The sequence below is a fragment of the Chiloscyllium plagiosum genome, unplaced genomic scaffold (assembly GCF_037043375.1).
Source record: "Chiloscyllium plagiosum isolate Xiang-an unplaced genomic scaffold, Cpla_swu_hap1 HiC_scaffold_31, whole genome shotgun sequence".
Taxonomy (NCBI): Eukaryota; Metazoa; Chordata; class Chondrichthyes; order Orectolobiformes; family Hemiscylliidae; genus Chiloscyllium; species Chiloscyllium plagiosum.
The window spans coordinates 47,107,936-47,134,044 of NW_028270169.1; the positions used below are offsets into that span (position 1 = coordinate 47,107,936).

At 43.8% G+C, this 26,109-nt stretch overlaps 1 protein-coding gene and 1 pseudogene across 3 annotated transcripts in view; both read right to left on the minus strand.

Moving 5' to 3' along the window:
• LOC148141917 (hydroxycarboxylic acid receptor 3-like) overlaps window positions 1–24,792 on the minus strand; it is a 29,685-nt gene extending 4,893 nt beyond the window's left edge. Inside the window, exons 1-2 of one of the 3 annotated variants that reach the window (XM_087977494.1) lie at window positions 24,696–24,792; window positions 11,492–11,608 (exon numbers count right to left, since the gene is read on the minus strand). Coding sequence is in view for 1 of the 3 variants with exons in the window: in XM_087977493.1 (XP_087833619.1) it covers window positions 11,492–11,689 (198 nt within the window). In the remaining 2 variants the exon portion in view is untranslated. Of the gene's footprint in view, window positions 1–1,579; window positions 1,601–11,491; window positions 11,996–24,695 lie in introns of those variants that run through there. The other 2 variants (XM_087977493.1, XM_087977495.1) reach the window with 2 other exon arrangements.
• Window positions 9,272–10,847, minus strand: LOC148141918 (P2Y purinoceptor 1-like; annotated as a pseudogene).
• Window positions 24,793–26,109: the final 1,317 nt, after the last annotated feature.

Consider the following 26,109-nt stretch of genomic DNA (forward strand, 5'->3'; position numbering starts at 1 on the left):
CAAATTTGTTGAGATCAGCTAACACCGCGTAAGGTATCAGTCTCAACTTAGAAATTCTGTATGATTCAGTAACTCACCAAGAACATAACTTACTCTCACCCAAAGAATTTTCAACCAATCTATTCCAAATTAAAGGTCAAAGAAAGGATTTTGCAGCATCAAATTAAAAGTGAAATGAATGGAATTAAGTGTTTACATTTTACACAGCACCTGATCATAGGTCTCAAAGCATTTTACATTTATTGTGAAGTCCTAAGGTTTATATTAGCAAGTCAGTTGGAGATAATATGTGTAGTAAAACCACAAAAATAAATGACCTCGATGACCTTTTTGATTAGTTTGGGAAGTGATAAGAGTTAACGAAACATTCTGCAAACCCTAAAGATGAACTTGGTTGTCGTATTTCCTGATTATTTGAGTGCTGACTGCCAGACTGATGAGGGGAATGACAATGAATGGTATTATTTGAATGGTGAGCTAAAGATGTATCAACTCAGCCGGGATCTGAAAACAAAAGACAATGAAGGGTCTCAAACTTGAGTAGAACCACCCAAGTTATTAATCCATTTGCATGTAGATGATCCTTTCAAGTTTTTAATTGGCATATGTGACAAATTTAGACAATGAATAGACAACAGAATAACTTTGACAAATTACATGCCTCCATCTGTTTCCACAGTAAGTTTCTCCTGAAACTTGCATACCTGTCATTACAGGCTGCTTGAACTTGTCACTCCACATCAACTATGGCCAACCAGCAGACTTTCCCATTCTTACCACAAAGAAATGTTGGAAAGATTTACAAGTTACGAATCAGCCTGGATGACCTCATTATTAATGCACCTTCTGTAATCATCGAGTTCGAGAGTGGAACTTGAATCCAGAACTATTGGTTTCAGAAGCAGGGCTTCCCACCCGTTACACCACAACGCTTCCTCAACATGAAATACATGATGCAATATTTCCTGACAGACTTAGTCAGGATGTGCAAACTGTGTACCATTACTTCTGAAGTGTAACTGGTTATTTGGTTGTGTTTAAAAATCAATCCAACCATTTCAGATTAAGTACCATGTTGGGCAGCCGTACACTGAAGATCAACAGATTGAAATGTCTGGCTCTCTCTGCCTCTCATATCCATTCTTTCTATCCTGCTGCGCAAGTATTCATCCTCTCCTGAATGCGCTTATTTACATTTGAATGTGGTTCTCTGCACACTATCTTCCTTCTAATGCTTTAGTTAAGTTGCCACATACAAACCTTAAAGTTGAGTTTAACCAGGTTATTCAAACATACATACATTGTAGCCTGATCTCACTTTCTCTTTCTCACTTTTTCAAATGTACCTCGTTTCATAAAACTGTTTGTTGCAGGTACTGCTGAAGTATTTATAAAGTTCCCTCTTCACACTCCTAACCAGTTGCACTACAGTCATTTAAAATACTCCCCTTTCTGGTCAACTGCAAATGTCAAATGTGACTCTGGTCAGGTATAGTATCAAGTTTCCTTTGGTACACATTCGGCTTTTTTTCTCTCTTTTGCAAATACTGGTTAAAAATTACAAAATTGATTCACTTACCAGTTTGTGTTTCCCTACACTTCAACTTACTCCTATGACACTATCGCAAGTAATGAACATCGAAGTTTGTTTCACAATCGTTCTTACCTCTCTCAACCCTGATGAAATTGTTTTTCAGTGAGGTGCTGTCAACACAATGTGTATTTTATGACCCCACTTTGCAGCCAATGAAACAGAAGCCACTGTTGTGTTGTAAGGAACACCCAGCAAAGTGATAACAACCACCGAATCTGGTGTTGTGATGTTGATTGAGGGATAAGTATTGGTCAGAACACCAGGCATAACTCTCAATGTTCTTCTTTGCAGTAGCGCTGAAGGTTTGTTAACCTAACCCACCAGATGAGCTGATGAGGCTTTGGTTTAACATTTCATCCAAAAAAAGCAGGCTCCCCCAGTTAGTGGAGCACTCTTTTAGCAGAGTCCTGGCAGGGGAACCTAGACTGGGATACTTTCCTGTAGAGTAGACCATGGATAAGAAGTGAACTATTGCCCAGTTTGTCGATACACCAAATGAAGCTGGTGCTAAGTGCAAAACAAATGCTGTTATAAATAACATAAGTCACTAGTCTTACCAGACCAGCTCTCTCATTAGAGACAATTGACTAGTGGTGGTTTAACCTGAGGGTGACCATACCTCAGGTGAGGCAAGAGGTTGAGAGGGAGAGTCCTTCATGGTAACCACAGCTAGTGCCACACTGTTGTCATCACAGACCAAGCTAAATATTCAGTGCTACAGTACCTCAAGTACTATGCTATAGAAATTATAAATAAATAAACAGGGGTTACTTGATAACATGGCAGGACCTTTCATGAATACATTAACCTCTGTTGTCCTACTGAGACTTACCAGCAGTTGGATAGTAACAAGAGAACTTAGTTACCTCAGGTGATCTTGCCTTGCTGTAGAAAATGCACAATCTCACACTGATGTGTTGGTGATGGTGTACCTGAGACTTATGGAAATCTAATGATAAAATGTTTCTCCACATTGCAGCTAACAATGTCTGAACTCCTGATACTGCAGCATGCAAAATATCCCTTTTGAACCATCTTTCTCCTTCACCCCCCCCCCCACCCGAAAGATTAACTGGCAAGAAGGTGCAATGTTATACAAATGGCGTCAAGGATAGACAGCAAAATGGGCAGTTGCACTGAGCTGTGACTTTTCTTGACTGCACTGCTCTGTGATGCAGAGTTAAGCCAACAGTGTGTGTTCCATTTCCTGACTGGCTGGTCACTATCAAGGTCCAGCCTTCTCAACTGGAGCCTGAGATGGGGTGAAACTCCCCACCAGATATATTTGTCTTAATGAGAGAGCTCTCCAAGGTTCTCTGGGGCTTTGGCGACCTCTTTTAAAAAGAACAAAGTCTGATACAGTTGATCAACAGAGGTTTGTTCACTCATCAAGGTCTAATAGTGGCACTGAAAATGTGTTGCTGGAAAAGCGCAGCAGGTCAGGCAGCATCCAAGGAACAGGAGAATCGACATTTCGGGCATGAGCCCTTCTTCAGGAATCGAGCCCTGAAGAAGGGCTCATGCCCGAAAGGTCGATTCTCCTGCTCCTTGGATGCTGCCTGACCTGCTGCGCTTTTCCAGCAACACATTTTCAGCTCTGATCTCCAGCATCTGCAGTCCTCACTTTCTCCTAATAGTGGCACTATAAATATTTGAGCTTTAGGGTGCAGAAAGTAATCAAATCAGAGTGAGAGAGCAAATGCAAGTTATATTTCTGTACAATGGAGAAGAGATCATGGATACTGTGTATATCATTCCAAATCAACATTTTTCTTTATTAAGCAGATAAGTGCAACTGACATTGAATCTTCCTTATTCACCGATTGCAAAAGAAATTGAAGTTAACCCACTCGACTGTGAATCAGTCTTCATTGATGCAACTTCATGCCTCGGATCACCTGCAAATGTTTAATTTTTCATTGATGTAAACTTGAAATTTATTTTATTTTTCTGTATTTTTGATCATGATCTGAAGTAGAAAATTTACTATTTTAAGAATTAGTGATTAGTGATCTTAAAAGCATGTTTCTGACCCTCTTTGGAAGTGGTGTTTCTACTGCTGCTTTGTTCAATCACTGCACAAAGCAAGTTGCAGATGGCCTGGCACCTAGAGATCATAGAGGTTACTGCATGGAAACTGGCCCTTCGGCCCAACCTGTGCATGCTGTCCAGTTTTCACATTAAAACTGGTCTCATTTGCCTGCGTTTGGTCCATATCCCTCTGTACCTATCCCATTCATGTACCTGTCCAAATGTTTCTTAATTGACAACATTGTACTCGTGGAGCTGGGTACTGCAGATGCTGGAGATTTGAGTCAAGATTAGAGTGGTGCTGGAAAAGCACAGCAGGTCAGGCAACATCCGAGGAGCAGGAAAATCAACGTTTTGCGCAAAAGCCCTTCATCAGGAAGCCCTTCCTCAGTTCCTTAGCATCCATGTCTTTCTCGATGGTAAATATTGCTGAGAAACATTCATTTCAGATCTCACTCACCTCTTGTGGCTCTGCACCTAGATGATCTCGTTAATATTTCAGAGGTCCTATTCTCTCCCTGGTTAGTCTTTTGTCATTGTAATTGTAGAACCTCTTTGTATTCTCCTTTACCTTACCTGCCAAAGTCATCTCGTGTTCCCTTTTAGCCCTCCGTGTGTAGGAAGTGAGGTTCGGCTGGCAGCTGATGGGTTTGTGGAGTTGTGACCAGCCGCAGTGACAAGGAAGGTCTGCCTGCCAATACTTGTGTGATTGACTCTGAGGTAGCTGAACAGCTTGTGGATGTGCACCATATGGCCAGCAGCCTTCAGACCTCTGAAAGGCGAGGTGGGGTCATTCTCTCTTTCTGTCTCTCTCTGCTATAAAAAAAACCTAAAACCTGGAGTAAGTCAATTTATTTTCCCTCAACAGTTACTGTAAGCTGTGGCTTTTATCCAGAAACTAAGAGACTTCGCAATTTATGAACTAGTTGTTGCATCCTGCAAGAAAGAGAAAAGTAAATGGAGAAAGATCGATGAGCTACAAGTCCTGATGAGCAAAAGGATCATTTCAGCAAGCCCATTTAGACAAGGGTCATGGGGCTGTCTTCCAGTTCTTTTCCCTCCATCATAACCCCAATGGTTTTTGTCTATCTATATATGTGCGCGGGCATGTAGGGATGTTTTATAAGGGGATTAGAGTATTAACAACTAGAATGATCTCTCCACCCCGGAGGCTCCCTGCCTCATTCCTGAGGGCTTTTGCCCGAAACATTGATTTTCCTGCTCCTCGGATGCTGCCTGACCTGCTGTGCTTTTCCAGCACCACTCTAATCTTGACTCTGAGCTCCAGCATCTGCAGTCCTCATTTTCGCCAACCAGAATGATGCATCAACAGTTCATACCTGTGATTAAAATCTATTGTTTTTTAAGTTAGTTGCTCTTGTCAAGTACCAAAACCTGGTCTGTGTGTTCTGTCAACCTGGGTTAACTCTCTTGTTGAGCTTGGGAATGGCAGGAGTGGATCTGCAGCGCGTTATCCTAGTGAGGCATAGTACTGAGGAATGGTTACAAGAGAAGGTTGACAGGATAAAGTCGATCAGCTGCAAGATCTCATTCTGATCTGTAATTTGTTATTTCAGGACTGAATGGAGCTGCCACAGATGTTGACGGTTAGTTTGAAAGGAAGCCCTGGATCTTGCTATGCTCCTTATGAAAGCGTCACTGAAGCTAAAGTTTTTGCTGCCTCTTCTGGGGAAAATCAACAGATCATTGCAGGAGTGAATTTGTTTGTTTAATCCACTGAGGCCACCCATGAGATGCAGCAGCCCGAGCACTATTAAAAGAGAAAGGGATTGAAATTCTGAAGCTCCAGCTACACTCAGCCTTAACTCAACACCTGCTAGAGGTGGAGAACGCCTGGGAAAAACTCAAGAAAATACCACTGAAGGGAAAGGACCTGCAGTGGTTGCAAGCTAAACGAAATGAACAGTCACAAATTGTTGCAGCCCCCACTCCTAAAGTGACAGCAGCTGAAGAGAAGCTTGTGGTGGTCGAATCACAAAATCAAAACCAACGAAACTTTCCAGGCACCAAAATAGCCACAGAACAAGTCACAAGGAAGTATCAGCAATAGCTTTTCATCCCATTGCTGCTTTAATCCTTAGAGAAAATGCCTGATGTTAATGTTCAGCTTTCATGCAAGTCTGCAGATCGTGAGGCCACCATAATTCCTTTCTCTCTCAAGGGCTTCCAGTTTCCTCAAATCTTCATGTTTGTTCCATCGATGGTGCACTCCGACATCCTGCTGGAGTGCTTGAGGTGCACAAGAGCAGCCTGAAGCTGAAGAAACTGTGGATATAATCAGACTGCCAACAGAATGTGAGCTTTTTACCCAAGGAGCAGTTTGGAAATCTTGATTTCTTGATCCTTAGAATGTCCTTTGTCTTTCTTTTCCTTGCCAGATTTATTTCTGGATGAGGTGTTGAATAGTACTTTTCTGTTGCTGTAACAGTAGATGATGACATAGCTGTGCAGTTCTTCATGGGAACTGAAAGCACTCTGTGATTTTAACCTGGTGCTTGAACCTTACCCCAGTGTGAAAGGAAGAAAAGAATTTCAGCTCTTTGCCTTTTTCTGCTTCTACATTCAGTAAGTAATCCAGGTCCAGATACCAGCTGTTGTGAACATTGTGCCAGTGTGTTAGCATTCCAAGGAGACAGTCACTCCCAAGGGAGCATATACCTCTCACATACCCTCCAAAAGAGCTGAGAGCTCAGTTGGAAATGATGTTCTTTTATAGGAGCAAATAGGCCCTTCTGAAGTTGTACAGGGCCCTGGTGAGTATTGTGTGCAGCTTTGGTCTCCAAATTTGAGGAAGGACATTCTGGCTATTGAGGGAGTACAGCATAGATTCACGAGGTCAATTCCCAGAATGGCGGGCCTATCATATGTTGAAAGATTGGAGCGACTGGGTTTGTATACGCTTGAGTTTAGAAGGATGAGAGGGGATCTGATTGAGACATATAGAATTATTAAAGGATTGGACACTCTGGAGGCAGGAAGCATGTTTCCGCTGATGGGTGAGTCCCAAACCAGAGGACACAGTTTAAAAATAAGGGGTAGGCCACTTAGAACAGAGTTCATGAGAAACTTCTTCACCCAGAGAGTGGTGGATATATGGAATGCTCTGCTCCAGAAGGCAGTGGAGGCCAAGTCTCTGGATACTTTCAAGAAAGAGATGGATAGAGCTCTTGGAGATAGTTGAATCAAGGGTTATGGGGATAAGGCAGGAACAGGATACTGATTGTGGATGATCAGCTACGATCATAATGACTGGTGGTGCTGGCTCGAAGGGCCAAATGGCCTACTCCTGCACCTATTGTCTATTGTCTATTATCTCTTGGTGAAATGGACTTAGTGATGAGGGTGGAGGTATTAGAAGCAGAATGAACAGTAAATAGTTCATGAGGTTAACAGTTTATAGGAAGGGTGAACTTGGAGGGAGTTGGAGTATATTGGTTAATAGTTGTATATTAAGAGCTAGAAAGGTTGAAAGGTTATGGAGAATGGGCTGGAAAGTGGGGTTGAGGCTGAGATGAGACCAGTGATAATTGTATTAAATGGCGGAGTAGGCTTGATGGGCTGTATTGTCTGCTTCTGCTCCTAATTCCTATGGATCGCCAGTAATATGCTGATGATCACAGAATTGTTAACGTGCAGAAGGGGGCCATTCGGCCCATGGTTCCATTATACTGGTACTGTACTGATTCCATTACCCGGTGCCAATCTCCTGCCTTTTCTCCGTATCTCTGCACATCAATTCTATCCAAATAATCACCCAATTCCCACTTTATGTGCCTCACTTGAATCATATTTCTAGGCAGTGCATTCCAGACCCTAACTGTGTCAAAATGATGTCAGATCGCATGGAACTGAGAGTGGAAGAAGATGCATGAAGGCATTAGCCATCCCTGCTCCACTCTGCCTCTCTACATTGTTTTACAATTAATAAATTATATTGGTTAGCACTAGTATTGTGTCCAGACCTCACTGGTCCTGAGCAACTAGAGGTTACTAGTAATATTTATACAGGGGTCAACCTTTGAAACAGATTAGCTCCTTCCAGACATCATAAGGACAGCCTGTTCATAATTAAATAGCTAAGGTGTTGCTGACGTTATAGAAGTATTCATTGTCCATTAAGAAATTGTATGGCTCTTGCATCAGAAGAGAGCAAAATAGGGATAATTACAAATCGGTCTGCAAATTTAAAATACCTAATTTGTTCATGATGTGGAGGGGGCAGTGTTGGACTGGGGTGGACAAATTCAAAAGTCACATGACACCAGGTTATAGTCCAGCAGGTTTATTTGAAATCACAAGCTTTCAGAGCACTGCTCCTTCATCAGGTGGAGTGAGGGGGAGCACACAGCCGCATAATTTATAAGCAGAGAGATCAAACTATCGTACAAATGGTGTCTCAACAGGCTGTTTAGCAAGTGAAAGGATCATTTATCATCCAACTAATTGAGGCAGAGAAATAATTACAAACAATTAAGAATGGAATGATGCTGGAAACAAACCAAATGGTGTGAGAGTTGCATGCTGAGGGTCTAACCAAAGTAACAAGTAATCCAAAACTGTACAAAGCTGTAAGGTAAAGAACATAACAAGTTATCGAGGTGCTGGTGTCCATACAGCACAGTAAGGAAGATTTTATGGGTACAGAGCAGTATGATGGGGTTACTTGTGCAACATGAACCTAAGATCACAATTGAGGTGGGTACGGAACTTGGCTATCAGCGTCTGCTCAGCGCTTCTGTGTTGTTGTATATCTCGAAGGCTGCCTTGGAGGACGCTTACCAAACATCGGAGACTGATTGTCCTTGACTGCTGAAGTCACTTTCAGGACATTCACCTCCACACTACATGTAACCCTACCGTACTGTTCTGTATCTGTAAAATCTTCCTGGCTCTTTGGAGGATTGGTGTGTACTCAATGGGCCGAAAGGCCTGCTTCCACATTGTAGGGATTCTATGATTCAGTGAACATACATTGTCATAACATAAAGTCAAAAATTTCTTAAACAGCTTTGTGAAGCGCTTACATATAAAAAGAATCAAGATACATTTTTAAGAGTCGACAGTATGGTGCTGGAAAAGCACTGCAGGTTAGGCAGCATTCGAGGAGAAGGAGAATCGACGTTTTGGGCAAAAGGCCTTCATCAGGAATGAGGCTGGGAGCCGAGGGGGTGGAGAGATAAATGGGAGGGGGTGGGGGTGGGGCTGAGGTGAAGTTAGCTGAGAGTGCAATAGGTGGATGGAGGTGGGGGTAAAGGTGATAGGTCGGAGAGGAGGATGGAGCGGATAGGTGGGAAGGAAGATGGAGAGACATGATTGGATGGCACATTGAATGGCATCAATGTGGATTTCACCAGCTTCCTCATTTCCCCTCCACCCACCTTATCCCAGTTCCAACCTTCCACCTTGACCTGTCCTACCTGTCAATCTTCCTTCCCACCTATCTGCACCATCTTCCTCTCCAACCTATCACCTTTACCCCCACCTTCGTGCACCGATCGCACTCTCGTCTACCTTCCCCTCCCCCCCCCCCCACCCCCCCCAGCCCCACCCCTCCTCCCATTTATCTCTCCACCCCTCAGCTCACAGCCTCATTCGTGATGAAGGGCTTTTGCCCGAAACATCGATTGTCCTGCTCCTTGGAAGCTGCCTGAGCGGCTGTGCTTTTCCAGCACCACACTCTTGACTCTGATCTCCAGCATCTGCAGTCCGCACTTTCTCCTATTACATTTTTAAGAGATTTCTCAAAGCAAGGCATAACGTTTGAAGCATTATAAGGTGAATACAGCAATAACTGTGCAAAATGTTGCAAAAGATAAATGAAAATAGATAGTTAATGTGTTTTTGCTCATGTCACTTAAGGAGAGAGTGTTAAGTAGGACGTGAAAGAAGTCTGCTCCTTCTCTGTGAAAACTTCGTGATGTTGATAATGAAGGGGACATCCAGGCTGAGACTTTAACAACTGACCTGAAGTTCAAAGCTGTAAGTAAAGTTCTGATACTGGTGCAATGGTTACACACCTTCAAAGTGAATTTGGTTCCAAAGCAGCAAATTCCGGATCCATGGGTATTTTTTTCAATGTGTCACACTTTTGACTCCCTGTCAGAATGGGTACTGCTGGAGTTATAGGGAGTGTCTTACAAAAGGCACAGCCTTTGACGGCACTGACAAGCTTTGCCCTGTATTTAGTGCCAGCATAAAAATACACAATGGGATCCAAGATGTTATTGAGATACAGGGTTAGAACACAAGCATAGTAAAGTATTCCAAGTTTTTGTTGAAGATTACAGTTGCTGCGATCCACAGTGGACAGAGTGAGACGCATTGCATTTGCAGGTAGAAAGCATATAACAAAGATGCACAACACTATTAAGACCATCTTGATAGCATGTTGACCCTTTTGAGATAGGGATGTTAATGTAGAATTGGCCAATTTCCTGTAGATGAGTAACGTGGACACACGCAGGGATCCAAATGGAATTACAAAGCTCAGAAGAAATAATACAATCGTAGAAGACTGTAATTGCTTCGGAACGTTTGGTTGATTAAAGCTCATACAATGCAGTTTTCCATCCATTTCAAAAACACTGACCCGACTAAAGGATGTACTCATAAGCCCACCAGCTAACAACCAGATCAAGACACTAAGCACAATAGTCTATTTCTTCATAATTCTGTTCTGGAACTGAATTGGCCTAACAATCATGTAACACCGATAGTTGCCAATGCATGTCAGGAAGAGGAGACTTGCCAATAAGGTGAAATAGATGAGGAATGTTTGAAGTTTGCACATAAAGTTTCCAAATAGCCAATGATTGTTGTTACTGTGTTAAGTAATTATGAGGGGGTAGGTGAATGAGAAAAACAGGTCTCCCACACAAAGATTCAACATCAAAATATCAAGCGGAGTCTTTTTCTTTACATGAAGCAGAATGTCCACAGGGCAAGACTGTTTAAGCTTGCAGCTAAAATAAAGAAGATTGAAAGTGCTGGAGGCATCATTATTGTGAGAAATCTTTCATTCAACAGACATGTGACATTAGTTGCAGGTGTTGCTGATGAATTAATCATTTCTTCAGCAGAGAAGCAACCTAGAAATGCAAGAATGGGAGTCATAGAGCTGACAGCATGGAAACAGACCATTCGGTCCAACTCGTCCATGCTGACCAGGTATCCTAAATTAGTCTAGTCCCATTTGCCAGGATTTGGCCCAAATTCCCCTCAATCCTTTCTATTCATATACCCATTCCGATGTCTTTTAAGTCTTGCAATTGTACCAGCCTCCACCATGTCCTCTGGCAGTTCATTCTGTACATGTACCACCCTCTGGGTGAAAAGTTGCCCCTTACATCCCTTTTAAATCTTTCCCTTCTCACATTAAACCTATGCCCTCTAGTTTTGGACGCCCCTACCCTGGGGAAAAGACCTTGTATGTTTATCCCATCCATGCCCCTCATGATTTTATAAACCTCTATAAAGTCACCCTTCAGCCTCCAACACTCCAGGGAAAACAGCCCCAGCCTGTTCAGCCTCCCCCTATAGCTCAAACCCTCCAACCCTGGCAATATCCTTATAAATCTTTTCTGAACCCTTTCAAGTTTCACAATATTTTTCCTATAGTATTCTAAAAGTTCCTTTAAATCTACTTTCACCCTTGCTTCCCTTTCAAGAAATGGCTTCCCTAGTTCAGAACAAACTACCATTTGCACTTGCTTCTGTGGTATGAAACCACATCCAGTCCCATCTTAAAATACCAGACACCAAACTTCTGTTTGATTCTTTAGCAATATTCTTTTCCCTTTCAGTTTTACAAATACACATGAAATGGTACAAAATGAAACCACTTACTTGTTGGACAATGTCTCGGTCTTCTTCCCCTTGCAGTCTGGGAATTGTGCTGAGTACTGTGGATGTGTATATCAAGGCTTGTTTCACAATTATTACTGTTCCTGGGCGCTTTTGAAACTTAAAAAAAAAAATCACAAATGGGAATCCGGTGAATACGTAACCCACCAGATGAAAATAATGGTTTGTAAATTGCATCATTAATTTAAATCAATCAACACGTCAGTATGTTTCTGAATATTTCAAAATTAGTTAGTCATAAATAGAATCTTCCATTGTTGCATTAACATAGCTCTTAGAATTAGAAACGGTGTTTTGAGCCTGCATTCAATAAAATTGTGTCTGATCTGGTTGCGATCTCAGCTCCAGGTTTCACCTCACCCTATAACCCCTGACTCCCTTGTCTGTCAAAAATCTAACTAATATCAACTATGAATAAAGTTAAAAGAGGCTGCCTCCACCACTTTCTGAGGAAGAGGATTTCACACTCTATTCCTCCTCTGGGATAAAGATGTCTTCTAATCTCTGATGTAAATGGGAGACCTTGTATTCTCAAACTATACCCCACAGCTTTAGTCTCCCTCACAAGGCATTCACTCAGTCCAGTTTGCGGAGTGGACTCGATGGGCCGAATGGCCTTACTTCCACTCCTATGTCTTATGGTCTTAAGATCTTCTATGTTTCACTGTGATCACTTTTCACTGGGGAAGGTGACGGACTAGTGGGCATTGTCAGCAATCTGGACTATGCAGTAAAATTTCCCTATTTTTATATTCCATTACTTTCATTTTCCTTGCAATAAATGACTGTTGCCTTCCTTATCACTTGGTATACCTGCATGCCATCTTTATATGGTTCAGATCCTGGACACCAGAATATAAGAAATAGAAACAGGAGTAGGCCATCTGGCCTGTCAGAACTGCTCCGCTATACATACTGGTTGATCTTGTTGTGGACTCAGCTCCACTGACCTGCCCACTTACCATAACCTTTATTCCTTCACTGTTCAAAAATCTATCTAACTTTGCCTTAAAACTATTCAACACAAGAACCTGAGAATTAGATCCCTCTCTGCCCCCAAGCTCTACAATCTCTGGTTGTCGGTTTGCTCGCTAAGTTGGTGGGTTTGTTCTTAGACGTTTTGTCACCATGCGAGATAACGTCATCAGTGAGCTTTCAGTAAAGCGCTGGTGTTCTGTCCCACTAGCTATTTATCTGTCTTTGTTTGTTGTGGTGGGTGGTATCATTTCCGGTTCTGTTTCTAGAGGCTGGTAAACAGGGTCCAAAATCAATATGTATGTTAATGGAATTCCAGTTTGAATGCCAGGCCTCGAGGAATTAGTCTGTCTAAGAGAAAGGCTGCAGTAGTGGGTACAGTGGATTCTTTCTTGATTATGTGTTTTTGGAGAGAAATCTCTTGATTAAACTTAAAATATAAGCCAAAGCTATTAATTTAACCTGCGGCAGTGTTTGTAGAGGAATAGGACGGTGTTATTTTCTGGGTCTGTAGATTGTGAAGGAGCAAAAATGGCCTTTGCAGTGATATGTACTTCTTGTCAGATGTGGGAGTTTAAAGAGAGCTTAAGGGTTACTGCGGATTATATCTGCCATAAATGCTGTTGGATGCGAATCTTATCAGATCGAGTGGATCGGTTGGAGAGACAGATGGAAGCGATGAGGAATTTGCAACAGCAACAGTATGTGATGGATGGCAGTTATAGGAAGGGGGAAAGTCTCAGATACAGTCACATAGATGGGTTAACTCCAGGAAGGGTAAGAGAGGTAGGCACCTAGGGCAGGAGTCTTTTGTGGATATACCCATTTCAAACAGGTATGCTGTTTTGAAAAATGAAGGGGGTGATGGATTCTCAGGGGAACGTAGCATGAACAGCCAAGTTTCTGGTATTGAGACTGGCTCTAATGCAACGAGGGGTATGTCGGCTTCCAAGAGATCAATTGTGTTAGGGGATTCTGTAGTCCGAGGTACACGCAGACGTTCCTGTGGCCAGCAGAGAAAAAGCAGAATGGTGTGTTGTTTCCCTGGTGCAGGATGTCTCAGAGAGGGTGCAGAATGTTCTCACGGGGGAGAGGGGCCAGCAAGAGGTCATTGTCCACATTGGAACCAACGACATTGGAAGGGAAAAGGTTGAGACTCTGAAGGGAGATTACAGAGAGTTAGGCAGAAATTTAAAAAGGAGGTCCTCGAGAGTAGTAATATCTGGATTACTCCCAGTGCTACGAGCTAGTGAGGGCAGGAATAGGAGGATAGAGCAGATGAATGCAAGGCTGAGGAGCTGGTGTATGGGAGAAGGATTCACATTTTTGGATCATTGGAATCTCTTTTGGGGTAGAAGTGACCTGTACAAGAAGAACGGATTACACCTAAATTAGAAGGGGACTAATATACTGGTAGAGAAATTTGCTAGAACTGCTTGGGAGGATTTAAACCAGTAAGGTGGGGGTGTGGGATCCAAGGAGATAGAGGGGAAAGAGATCGATCTGAGGCAGGTACAGCTGAGAACAGAAGAGAGTCAAACAGTCAGGGCAGGCAGGAACAAGTAGGACTAATAAATTAAACTGCATTTATTTCAATGCAAGGGGCCTAACAGGGAAGGCAGATGAACTAAGGGCATGGTTAGGAACATGGGACTGGGATATCACAGCAATTACGGAAACATAGCTCAGGGGATGGGCAGGACTGGCAGCTTAATGTTCCAGGATACAAATGCTACAGGAAGAATAGAAAGGGAGGCAAGAGAGGACGGGGAGTGGCATTTTTGATAAGGGATAGCATTACAGCTGTCCTGAGGGAGGATATTCCCGGAAATACATCCAGGGAAGTTATCTCGGTGGAACTGAGAAATAAGAAAGAGATGATCACCTTATTGGGATTGTATTATAGACCCCCTAATAGTCAGAGGGAAATTGAGAAACAAACTTGCAAGGAGATCTCAACTATCTGTAAGAATAATAGAGTAGTTATGGTAGGGGATTTTAACTTTCCAAACATTGACTAGGGCTGCCATAGTGTTAAAAGTTTAGATGGAGAGGAATTTCTTAAGTGTGCACAAGACAATTTTCTGATTCAGTATGTGGATGTACCTACTAGAGAAGGTGCAAAACTTGACCTACTCTTGGGAAATAAGGCAGGGAAGGTGACTGAGGTGTCAGTGGGGGAGCACTTTGGGGCCAGTGACCATAATTCTATTTGTTTTAAAATAGTGATGGAAAAGGATAGACCAGATCTAAAAGTTGAAGTTCTTAATTGGAGAAAGGCCAATTTTGACGGTATTAGGCAAGAACTTTCGAAAGCTGATTGGAGGCAGATGTTCGCAGGTAAAGGGACGGCTGGAAAATGGGAAGCCTTCAGAAATGAGATAACAAGAATCCAGAGAAAGTATATTCCTGTCAGTGTGAAAGGGAAGGCTGGTAGGTGTAGGGAATGCTGGATGACTAAAGAAGTTGAGAGTTTGGTTAAGAAAAAGAAAGAAGCATATGTCAGGTGTAGACAGGATAGTTCGAGTGAATCCTTAGAAGAGTATAAAGAAAGTAGGAGTATACTTTAGAGGGAAATCAGGAGGGCAAAACGGGGACATGAGATAGTTTTGGCAAATAGAACTAAGGAGAATCCAAAGGCTTTTTACAAATATATCAAGGACAAAAGGGTAACTAGGGAGAGAATAGGGCCCCTCTAAGATCAGCAAGGCAGCCTTTACGTGGAGCCACAGAAAAGGGAGGAGATATTAAATGAATATTTTGCATCTGTATTTACTGTGGAAAAGGATGTGGAAGATATAGACTGTAGGGAAATAGATGGTGACATCTTGCAAAATGTCCAGATTACAGAGGAGGAAGCGCTGGATGTTTTGAAACGGTTAAAAGCAGATAAATCCCCAGGACCTGATCAGGTGTACCCAAGAACTCTGTGGGAAGCTAGAGAAGTGATTGCTGGGCCTCTTGCTGAGATATTTGTATCATCGATAGTCACAGGTGAGGTGCCGGACTACTGGAGGTTGGCAAACGTGGTGCCACTGTTTAAGAAGGGTGGTAAAGACAAGCCAGGGAACTATAGACCAGTGAGCCTGACCTCAGTGATGGGCAAGTTGTTGGAGGGAATCCTGAGGGACAGGATGTACATGTATTTGGAAAGGCAAGGACTGATTCGGGATATTCTACATGACTTTGTGCGTGGGAAATCATGTCTCACAAACTTGATTGAGTTTTTTGAAGAAGTAGCAAAGAAGATTGATGAGGGTAGAGCAGTAGATGTGATCTATATGGACTTCAGTAAGGCGTTCGACAAGGTTCCCCATGGGACACTGATTCGCAAGGTTAGATCTCATGGCATACAGGGAGAACTAGCCATTTGGATACAGAACTGGCTCAAAGGTAGAAGACAGAGGATGGTGGTGGAGGGTTGTTTTTCAGACTGGAGGCCTGTGACCAGTGGAGTGCCACAAGAATCGGTGCTGGGCCCTCTACTTTTTGTCATTTACATAAATGACTTGAATGCGAGCATAAGAGGTACAGTTAGTAAGTTTGCAGATGACACCAAAATTGCATGTGTAGTGGACAGCGAAGAGGGTTACCTCAGATTACAACAGGATCTGGACCAGATGGGCAAATGGGCTGAGAAGTGGCAGATGGAGTTTAATTCAGATAAATGCGAGGTGCTGCATTTTGGGAAAGCAAATCTTAGCAGGACTTATACACTTAATGGTAAGGTCCTACGGAGTATTGCTGAACAAAGAGACCTTGGAGTGCAGGTTCATAGTTCCTTGAAAGTGGAGTTGCAGGTAGACAGGATAGTGAAGAAGGTATTTGGTATGCTTTCCTTTATTGGTCAGAGTATTGAGTACAGGGGTTGGGAGGTCATGTTGTGGCTGTACAGGACATTGGTTAGGCCACTGTTGGAATATTGCGTGCAATTCTGGTCTCCTTCCTATCGCAAAGATGTTGTGAAACTTGAAAAGGTTCAGAAAAGATTTACAAGGATGTTGCCAGGGTTGGAGGATCTGAGCTACAGGGAGAGGCTGAACAGGCTGGGGCTGTTTTCCCTGGAGCGTCGGAGGCTGAGGGGTGACCTTATAGAGGTTTACAAAATTATGAGGGGCATGGATAGGATAAATAGACAAAGTCTTTTCCCTGGGGTCGGGAAGTCCAGAACTAGAGGGCATAGGTTTAGGGTGAGAGGGGAAAGATATAAAGGAGACCGAAGGGCAACTTTTTCTCACAGAGGGTGGTATGTGTATGGAATGAGCTGCCAGAGGATGTGGTGGAGGCTGGTACAATTGCAACATTTAAAAGGCATTTGGATGGGTATATGAATAGGAAGGGTTTTGAGGGATATGGGCCGGGTGCTGGCAGGTGGGACTAGATTGGGTTGGGATATCTGGTCGGCCTGGATGGGTTGGACCGAAGGGTCTGTTTCCGTGCTGTGCATCTCTATGACTCTAATTGCCATGCGTGTGTTTGTTTAGCTTGTCCCAGGATGGATGGATTATCCCAGTAGAACTGGTTTCCCTGTTCATCTGTGTGTTTGGATACCAGTGATAGTTGGTCATGTCTTTTGAGGGCTAGTTGGTGCTCATGTATCCTGGTGACTAGCGTCCTGCCCATTTGTCCATTGTAATGTTTGTTGCAGTCCTTGCAGGGTATTTTGTATATAACGGACAATACAGAGACCCTGGATAAAGAACCTGTGGGACCGACCACTCTCAGACACGGAAAAAGCCATTCTATTATGAGGGATGAACTTCAACCACAGGGTCATGGATAACAAGGACTTCCCAGCAGCACTGGAAGCCACCCTGAAAGACAAGGAGTCTCAGAAGAAACCATCAGACAGTAGCACCAACACTAAGCAGGACGAAAGAAGGAAACACCCTCAACACACTGGAAATGAAAGTCCTAAAAGGAATCAGAAAAGACAGAAAGATCATAATCCTACTGGCAGACAAAGGGCACATGACTGTCATCCTGAACAGAACATTATACATTGAAAAAGCAAACAAATTACTCGCAGATACTGACACCTACCAACAGGTGGCGATGGACCCAACTCCACAGATAGAAAACCTGCCTTACAGCATCCCTGAGGAAACTACGCAACGGAAGTGGAATTAACAAGACAGACATCCTGATGAATGAAACCTGAAGGATCCAACACACCTTGTTTCTACAGATTACCAAAGGTACATAAACAAAGGGCCTCCCTCAGATCCATTGTCTTACCTGCTGGCACACCGACATACAGACTCGCAAAGAACTGCAACACAAACAGAACCACTTAGTGAAGACGCAACCCACTCCATCCACTCCACCCAGGAATTCCTGAACATCATCAAAAACACCAAGGTAGAAGACGATAAGGTCATGGTTTCCTTTGACGTGACGGTCCTATTCACATTAAGAAACATCACCCTTGCCAAAGAAACACTGGCCTCGCTGCTAGACAAACCAAGGACACAAACATCTGACAGCACCAACTCCATCAGCAAGGACAGCATCTTCAAACTAGTTGGCCCTTGCCTCACAACCCACTTTACCTTCAATGACAAGATGTACAAACAAATCAATGGGATACCTATGGGATCACCAATATCAGGACTTATAGCAGGAGCAGTTATGCAGAGGTTAGAACGAACAGCCCTTCCCACGCTCCTGCTCAAGCTTTGGGTCCGTTATGTGGATGACAGCCTTATCATCACACAACGTGACAAACTAGAAGAAACCCATAAACATAAACAACATCCTCACTGGTATAAAATTCACCAATGATGAAGAGAACAATAACTGACTCCCCTTTCTAGATGTCACAGTAGAACGAAGAGCTACTGGAGAGCTGCAGACCAGTGTTTACAGGAAAGCCACATACACTGGCCAGATGCTCAACTACAGGAGCAACCATCCCAACACCCACAAACAGAGCTGCATCAGGACGTTATTTAAATGAGCCACAACACACTGCAGCATCCAGGAACTATGAAAAGCTGAGGAAAAACACCTCTAATACAGGTGTCCAATAAACACAGTCTGCTGATTCCTGCATAACAGGTCTAAACAGGAAGACACAACATGCCAGAGACTCTAGCCACCGTACCATACATTAAAGACATCTCAGAGATGATGACCAGATTACTCTGACCCCTAGGCACCTGATGGCCCACAAATCTACCACCACACTGAAAGAGCTCCTGATGAATTTAAAGGACCCTGTAGCAACAACCAGCAGAATGAACATCATATACAAAATTCCCTGTAAGGACTGCAACAAACATTACATTGGACAAACGGGCAGGAAGCTAGTCACCAGGATACATGAGCACCAATTAGTCAGCAAAAGACATGACCAGCTATCACTGGTATCCACACACACGGACGAAGAGGGGCACCAGTTATACTGGGTCAATACATCCATCCTGGGATAGGCTAAACAGAGACACACGGGAATTCCTCAAGGCCTGGCATTCCATTAATAAACATATCAATTTGGACCCCATTTACCAATCTCCCAGGAACAGAACTGGAAATGATATCACCCACCACAACAAACCGAGACAGATAAGTAGTAAGTGAGACAGAAGAGCAACTCCTCATTAGGAACTCACTGATGATGTTCCCCAGCATGGTGACAAAAATGCTTGAGAACAAACCCACCAGCTCAGTGAGCAAACTTACAACCTGAGCTACAAATCTCCAAAACCTCATTCTGTCATCTCTCTCAAGGTAAATAATATTGTGTCTGCATTTTATTAAATGCTTCATCTACTCTGAAATTCCAAGAAGTTTAGAATTTATTTTAGATTCTTAGAAATTTTACGTTTAACCAAACTATCAATCTATTGTATTGATTGATTGCTATAGTCAGGTGTGGTAGCATAGCAGCAATGTTACTGAACGAGTGAATCCCAAGGTGTGGACTGTTATATTTACCTTATTATTATTGATTTGTGGGATGTGGGAATCACTAGCTGTGCCAGCATTTATTGCCTGTCCCTAATTGCCCTTGAGAAAGTGGTAGTATGCTGCCTTCTTGAACTGCTGCAGTCCATGTGCTGTTGATAGAGCCACAAATTACTGGGAAGGGAATTCCAGGATGTTGACCCAGTAACAGTGAAGGAATGGTGATATATTCCAAAGTCAGGATAGTGAGTGGCTTAGAGGGGAACTTGCAGATTGTGGTGTTCCCATGTATCTGCTCTCCTTGTCTTTCTAGGCGAAGGTTGTTGTGGGTTTGGAAGGTGCTGCCGGAGAGTCTTTGGTGAATTTCTGCAGTGCATCTTGTAGATAGTACACACTGCTGCTACTGAGCATCGGTGATGGAGGGGATGGATGCTTGTGGATGCGGTACCAATCAAATGGGCTGCTTTGGCCTGGATGGTGTCAAGCTTCTTGAATGTTGTTGGCGCTGCACCCATCCAGGCAAGTGGGGAGTATTCCATAACACTCCCGACTTGTGGACACACTTTGAGGAGTCAGGAGGTGAGTTAATTATACAGAATACACAGACTCTGACTGCTTCATAGAATATAGAACATAGAAAAGCACAGCGTAGGACCAGGCTCTTCTGCCCACTATGTCTGTGCTAGCCATCAACAAGGTTACATCAGGTGGTATACAGGGGGATCTAGCCATTTGGATACAGAACTGTCTTGAGGGTAGAACACAGTTGGTTGAGGAGGGTTGCCTGTCAGACTGGAAGCCTGTGACCAGTGCAGTGCCACAAGGTTCGGTGCTGGGTCCACTACGTTTTGTGATTTATATAAATGATTTGGCTGTGAGCCTAAGAGGTATAGTTAGTAAGTTTGCAGATGACACCAAAATTGGAAGTGTAGTGCTGGACAGCGAAGAAGGTTACCTCCGTGTGCAGCAGGATCTTGATCAGATATGCCAATGGGCTGAGGAGTGGCAGATGGAGTTTAATTTAGATAAATGTGAGGTGCTGCATTTTGGAAAGAAAACTCAGGACAGGACTTATACACTTAACTGTAAGGTCCTGGGGAGTGGTGCTGAACAAAGAGACCTTGGAGTGCAGGTTCATATTTCCTTGAAAGTGAAGTCGCAGGTAGATAGGATAGTGAAGAAGGCATTTGGTATGCTTTCCTTTATTGGTCAGAGCTTTGTGTAAAGGAGTTGGGAGGTCATGTTGCAGCTGTACAGGGCATTGGTTAGGCTACTTTTGGAATATTGTGTGCAATTCTGGTCTCCTTCCTATTGGATGTTGTGAAACTTGAAAGAGTTCAGAAAAGATTTACAAGGATGTTGCCAAGGTTGGAGAGTTTGAGCTATAGGGAATGGCTGAATAGGCTGGGGCTGTTCTCCTGGAGCGTCGGAGGCTGAGGGCTGACCTTATAATGGTTTATAAAATCATGAGAGAAATAGTTAGGGTAAATAGATAAGGTCTTTTCCCTGAGGTGGGGGAGTCCAGAACTAGAGGACGTAAGTTTAAAGTAGAGGGGAAAATTTTAAAAGAGACCGAAAGGGCAACGTTTTCACGCAGAGGGTGGTGCATGTATGGAATGAGCTGCCAGAGGAAGTGGTGGAGGCTGGTACAATTGTAACATTTAAAAGGCATCTGGATGGGTATATGAATAGGAAGGGTTTAGAGGGATATGGGCCAAGTGCTAGCAAATGGGACTAGATTGGGTTGGGATATCCGGTCGACATGGACAAGTTGGACCGAAGGGTCTGTACATCTCTATGACGCTAATCCCATCTGTCTGCAAAAAGTCTGTATTCCTCTATTCCCTGCCTGTTCAATCTGTTTAAAAGTCTCTAAAATATTGCTGTTGTATCTGCTTCTGCAACCTCTTTAAGCTGCTGTAATTAAATGGTTAGTCCAGTACAATTTCTGGTCAATGGTAACCCCTGAAATGTGGATAGTAGAGGATTCATTGAAAGTAACTCTAAGTGGTTAAACAGTCTCCTACTGGAGATGGTCATTGTGACACTTGTGTGGCTCAAGTGTCAATTGCCACTTGTCAATCCAAACCTGGATAATGTCCAGGCCTTCATTTAATCACAGTAGCTTAAAGAGGTTGCAGAAGCTAATACAACAGCAATATTTTAGAGACTTTTAAACAGATTGAACAGGCAGGGAATAGAGGAATACAGACTTTTTGCAGACAGATGGGATTAGCGTCATAGAGATGTACAGACCCTTCGGTCCAACTTGTCCATGTCGACCGGATATCCCAACCCAATCTAGTCCCATTTGCTAGCCCTTGGCCCATATCCCTCTAAACCCTTCCTATTCATATACCCATCCAGATGCCTTTTAAATGTTATAATTGTACAGCCTCATCTTCACCATGGATATCCAATCCCTCTGCACCTCCATCCGCCATGACCAGGGCCTCCAAGCCCTCCGTTTTTTCCTCTCCAGACGTCCCCAACAGTACCCCTCCACCGACACTCTCATTCGTTTGGCCGAACTGGTCCTCACTCTTAACAATTTCTCCTTTGAATCCTCCCACTTCCTCCAGACCAAAGGGGTAGCCATGGGCACACACATGGGCCCCAGCTATGCCTGTCTCTTTGTTGGCTACGTAGAGCAGTTGGTCTTCCGTAATTACACTGGCACCACTCCCCACCTCTTCCTCCGCTACATTGATGACTGCATTGGCGCCACCTCGTGCTCCCGCGAGGAGGTTGAGCAATTCATCAACTTCACCAACACATTCCACCCTGACCTTAAATTTACCTGGACCATCTCTGACACCTCCCTCCCCTTCCTGGACCTCTCCATCTCCATCAGTGACGACCGACTTGACACTGACATTTTCTACAAACCCACCGACTCCTACAGCTACCTGGATTACACCTCTTCCCACCCTACCTCTTGCAAAAATGCCATCCCGTATTCCCAATTCCTCCGCCTCCGCCGTATCTGCTCCCAGGAGGAGCAGTTCCACCATAGAACACACCAGATGGCCTCCTTCTTTAGAGACCGCAATTTCCCTTCCCACGTGGTTAAAGATGCCCTCCAACGCATCTCGTCCACATCCCGCACCTCCGCCCTCAGACCCAACCCCTCCAACCGCAACAAGGACAGAACGCCCTGGGTGCTCACCTTCCACCCTACCAACCTTCGCATAAACCAAATCATCTGCCGACATTTCCGCCACCTCCAAACAGACCCCACCACCAGGGATATATTTCCCTCCCCACCCCTCTCCACCTTCCGCAAAGACCGTTCCCTCCGTGACTACCTGGTCAGGTCCACGCCCCCCTACGACCTACCCTCCCATCCTGGCACTTTCCCCTGCCACCGCAGGAACTGTAAAACCTGTGCTCACACCACCTCCCTCACCTCCATCCAAGGCCCTAAAGGAGCCTTCCACATCCATCAAAGTTTTACCTGCACATCCACTCATATCATTTATTGTTTTCGTTGCTCCCGATGCAGTCTCCTCTACATTGGGGAGACTGGGCGCCTCCTAGCAGAGTGCTTTAGGGAACATCTCTGAGACACCCGCACCAATCAACCAAACCGCCCCGTGGCTCAACATTTCAACTCCCCCTCCCACTCTGCCGAGGATATGGAGATGCTGGGCCTCCTCCACCGCCGCTCCCTCACCACCAGACGCATGGAAGAAGAACGCCTCATCTTCCGCCTCGGAACACTTCAACCCCAGGGCATCAATGTGGATTTCAACAGCTTCCTCATTTCCCCTTCCCCACCTCATCCTAGTTTCCAACCTCCAGCAACACGATCCCCTTGACTTGTCCGACCTGCTCAGCTCCTTTTCCACCTATCCACTCCACCCTCTCCTCCCTGACCTATCACCTTCATCTCCTCCCCCGCTCACCCATTGTACTCTATGCTACTCTATCCCCACCTCCACCCTCCTCTAGCTTATCTCTCCACGCTTCAGGCTCTCTGCCTTTATTCCTGATGAAGGGCTTTTGCCCGAAACGTCAATTTCGAAGCTTTTCGGATGCTGCCTGAACTGCTGTGCTCTTCCAGCACCATTGATCCAGAATGTCCAGGCCTTACTGTATTTGGACATAGACTATATCGGAGGAGTCATGAATGGTGCTGGACATTATGCAATCATCAGCAAACATCCTCACTTTGGATGTTATGATGGAGGGAAGGTCAACAATGAAGCAGCTGAAGATGGTTGGTCCTAGGACACCACCTTGAGGAACTCCTGCTGAGATGTCCTGGAGCTGAGATGACTGACCTCCAAAAACCACAACCACCTTTCTTTGTGTTTGGTAGGGCTCCTATTAATGGAGAGTTTTCCCCTTGATTCCAAGTGACTGGTCTTGCTGGGCTCCTTGATGTCAATATACACTCCAAACCTGTTATTATAGCTTGAGAATTTGCATTCAGCTGAAATAAGTATGGAAGGAAAATCAAAAACAGAAAAAGCTGGAAACACTCAGCAGATCTGAGAGCACTTGTCGATGGAGAAAGAGAGTTAATGCTTCAGGTCAATGACCTTCAATCAGAAGGTAATGTTCAAGAAGACGCGTCTCCAGAGGCTTGTTCGAAGAGTTCAGGCACATGATACAAAAAGAAATGTTGCAACAGGAAATGAAACACCGAGCATGTGGCTTGGCCTGAGTATCAATGCTGGATATGAATATGGATGATTTGAGTAAGAACTTGAAACTTTCTGATAACATGTAAAGGAAGTTTGCCAAACAGCATAGAAAACTGTAAAAATGAAAACACCAGGAAGACAGAGGGGATTTTTAAACTGAGTTCCTGTTTGTCCTTTTCAATAGACACAAACTTCCTTTGCAATTACTGCAAACGAAGAGAGGAGTTTCCCAGTGTCTGAGATATCATCCACTCCTCAACCAACACGATTAAACCAATCTCATTTCATTATTACTCTTTTTGTTATTCAAGACTTTACAGATTGGCTTAATCTACATTCCTTGATTTACAACACTACAGAAAAAAATTACTTCAGTGACTGTGACTCTGGGATATCTCGAGGTCAGGATAAGTAATTAGAAACATAAATTAATTATTTCCTGTTCACTATGGCAACCTGGGAACTGCACATATTACTTAAAGTTCACTCTCTCGTGACATTGTGTGTGGGAATTGCTTTTGGTCCACATCACACATCATTTTACTGTAAATTCAATAAAGTCAGAGGCATTCAAATGATTTTATTCTAGTTTTGTGTCCAGCTAGTTTCTTATTTCATTTCCTTTGAAGGAAACCTCTTTCTGACTTTACCTGGTTCTTATCGAAGTTGGTTGCTTCTCCTTCGTGTTCATGTGCTCATAGTCCTCAGCCATTGTGACACACCCATGGGCTCCTTCATCCTCTGTCCATGATCCTTCAACAAACACTAACATGAGGGAGCACATCCAGTGTTGCTGATCAGGACAATTCTCTTTGCCTGTGATTTCTGAAGTCCTGCATCTGTGTCAAGCTGAACAGAATTAGGTCAGTCCTCCAAAGCTGCCTCTGCCTCTACCACCTCTTTCTCCTCATTAATGTTGTGTTCAACGCCCTCCTCTTCCTCTTCATAGCCAGTTCCTTGAGATCAAGGATAATGTCAAGTTTCCATTCAGACCCTGGTATACACAAATATTTCAGTGAGTTATTATTTTAGCAGAAGCAGAGGAAATGGATTTGCAACTGGAACAACCTCTCTCTCTCTCTCTCTCTCTCTCTCTCTCTCTCTCTCTCTCTCTCTCACACACACAAAGTCTCATGAAGGTGATAGCACAAACTGGAGTGAGAATCCAAACACCAAGAACTCAAGATATCTGCAATTTTAACGACAGCTCTGGATCCAGAATCTCCAGAACCAACTGTGGTCTCAGGTTAAAGCCTAATACCTCAATAACACCGTAATGACTTTATATTCCATATCAATTTATCTTTCTTTTCCTATTGGACTCTACCCCCTTTCTAACCTTTGGCAATCTGAGTGTATCTGCATACAGAGTAATTGAATTGCTCTTCCTTCCACTTTAGAAAACATTAATTGTTTCTGGGAATTAATCAGCCACATTTGTTTTTGTTGTGGTTGACCAAGGAGATTGAAAAGAGAGGAGCTGATCACCCTCCCTCACCTAGTGGCAAACTGAACTGGGGGGTCATTGCTGCCCAGTATCGTGTTGTGGGGGCTGGTTGGAAGAGGAATTTAGTTCACCGGGTGTTTAGAGAAAGGCCCATCTGAAGGCAGCATAAGTTGAATAGTTTCCCATCTGACCTGGAGATTATCACCATGATAGTGGGTAACTTGTTGGAGGTGAGGTATAGTACTACAGCCAGGAAGCTAGAGGAGAGCTTTGGTGGAGTCTTGTTGAGGTAGGATTTGTGGTGGCTCTATTCATTAGGAGATCATTGCAGATAAACATGGCAACAAATGACAAATAAAATGTGGGATGTAAAGAACTTATGGTGAGTAAAATGCATGTTGGAGATCCAACAAGCTGCAGGTACCAGTGCAGAACCGTGTGAGTTCTTCAATGCTGTCAAGGCAATCAATGGGTCAAAAGCCCATCCCACTGAGAGCCAAGAATGAAGAAAAGCTCAACAAGGACAGAGAGGGGGGTCACTGCTTGCTGGAGAGAGCCTTTTGCAGACTTTCTCAATTGTGACTCTATCTTCAATTCAAGTGTACTCAATTCTATTC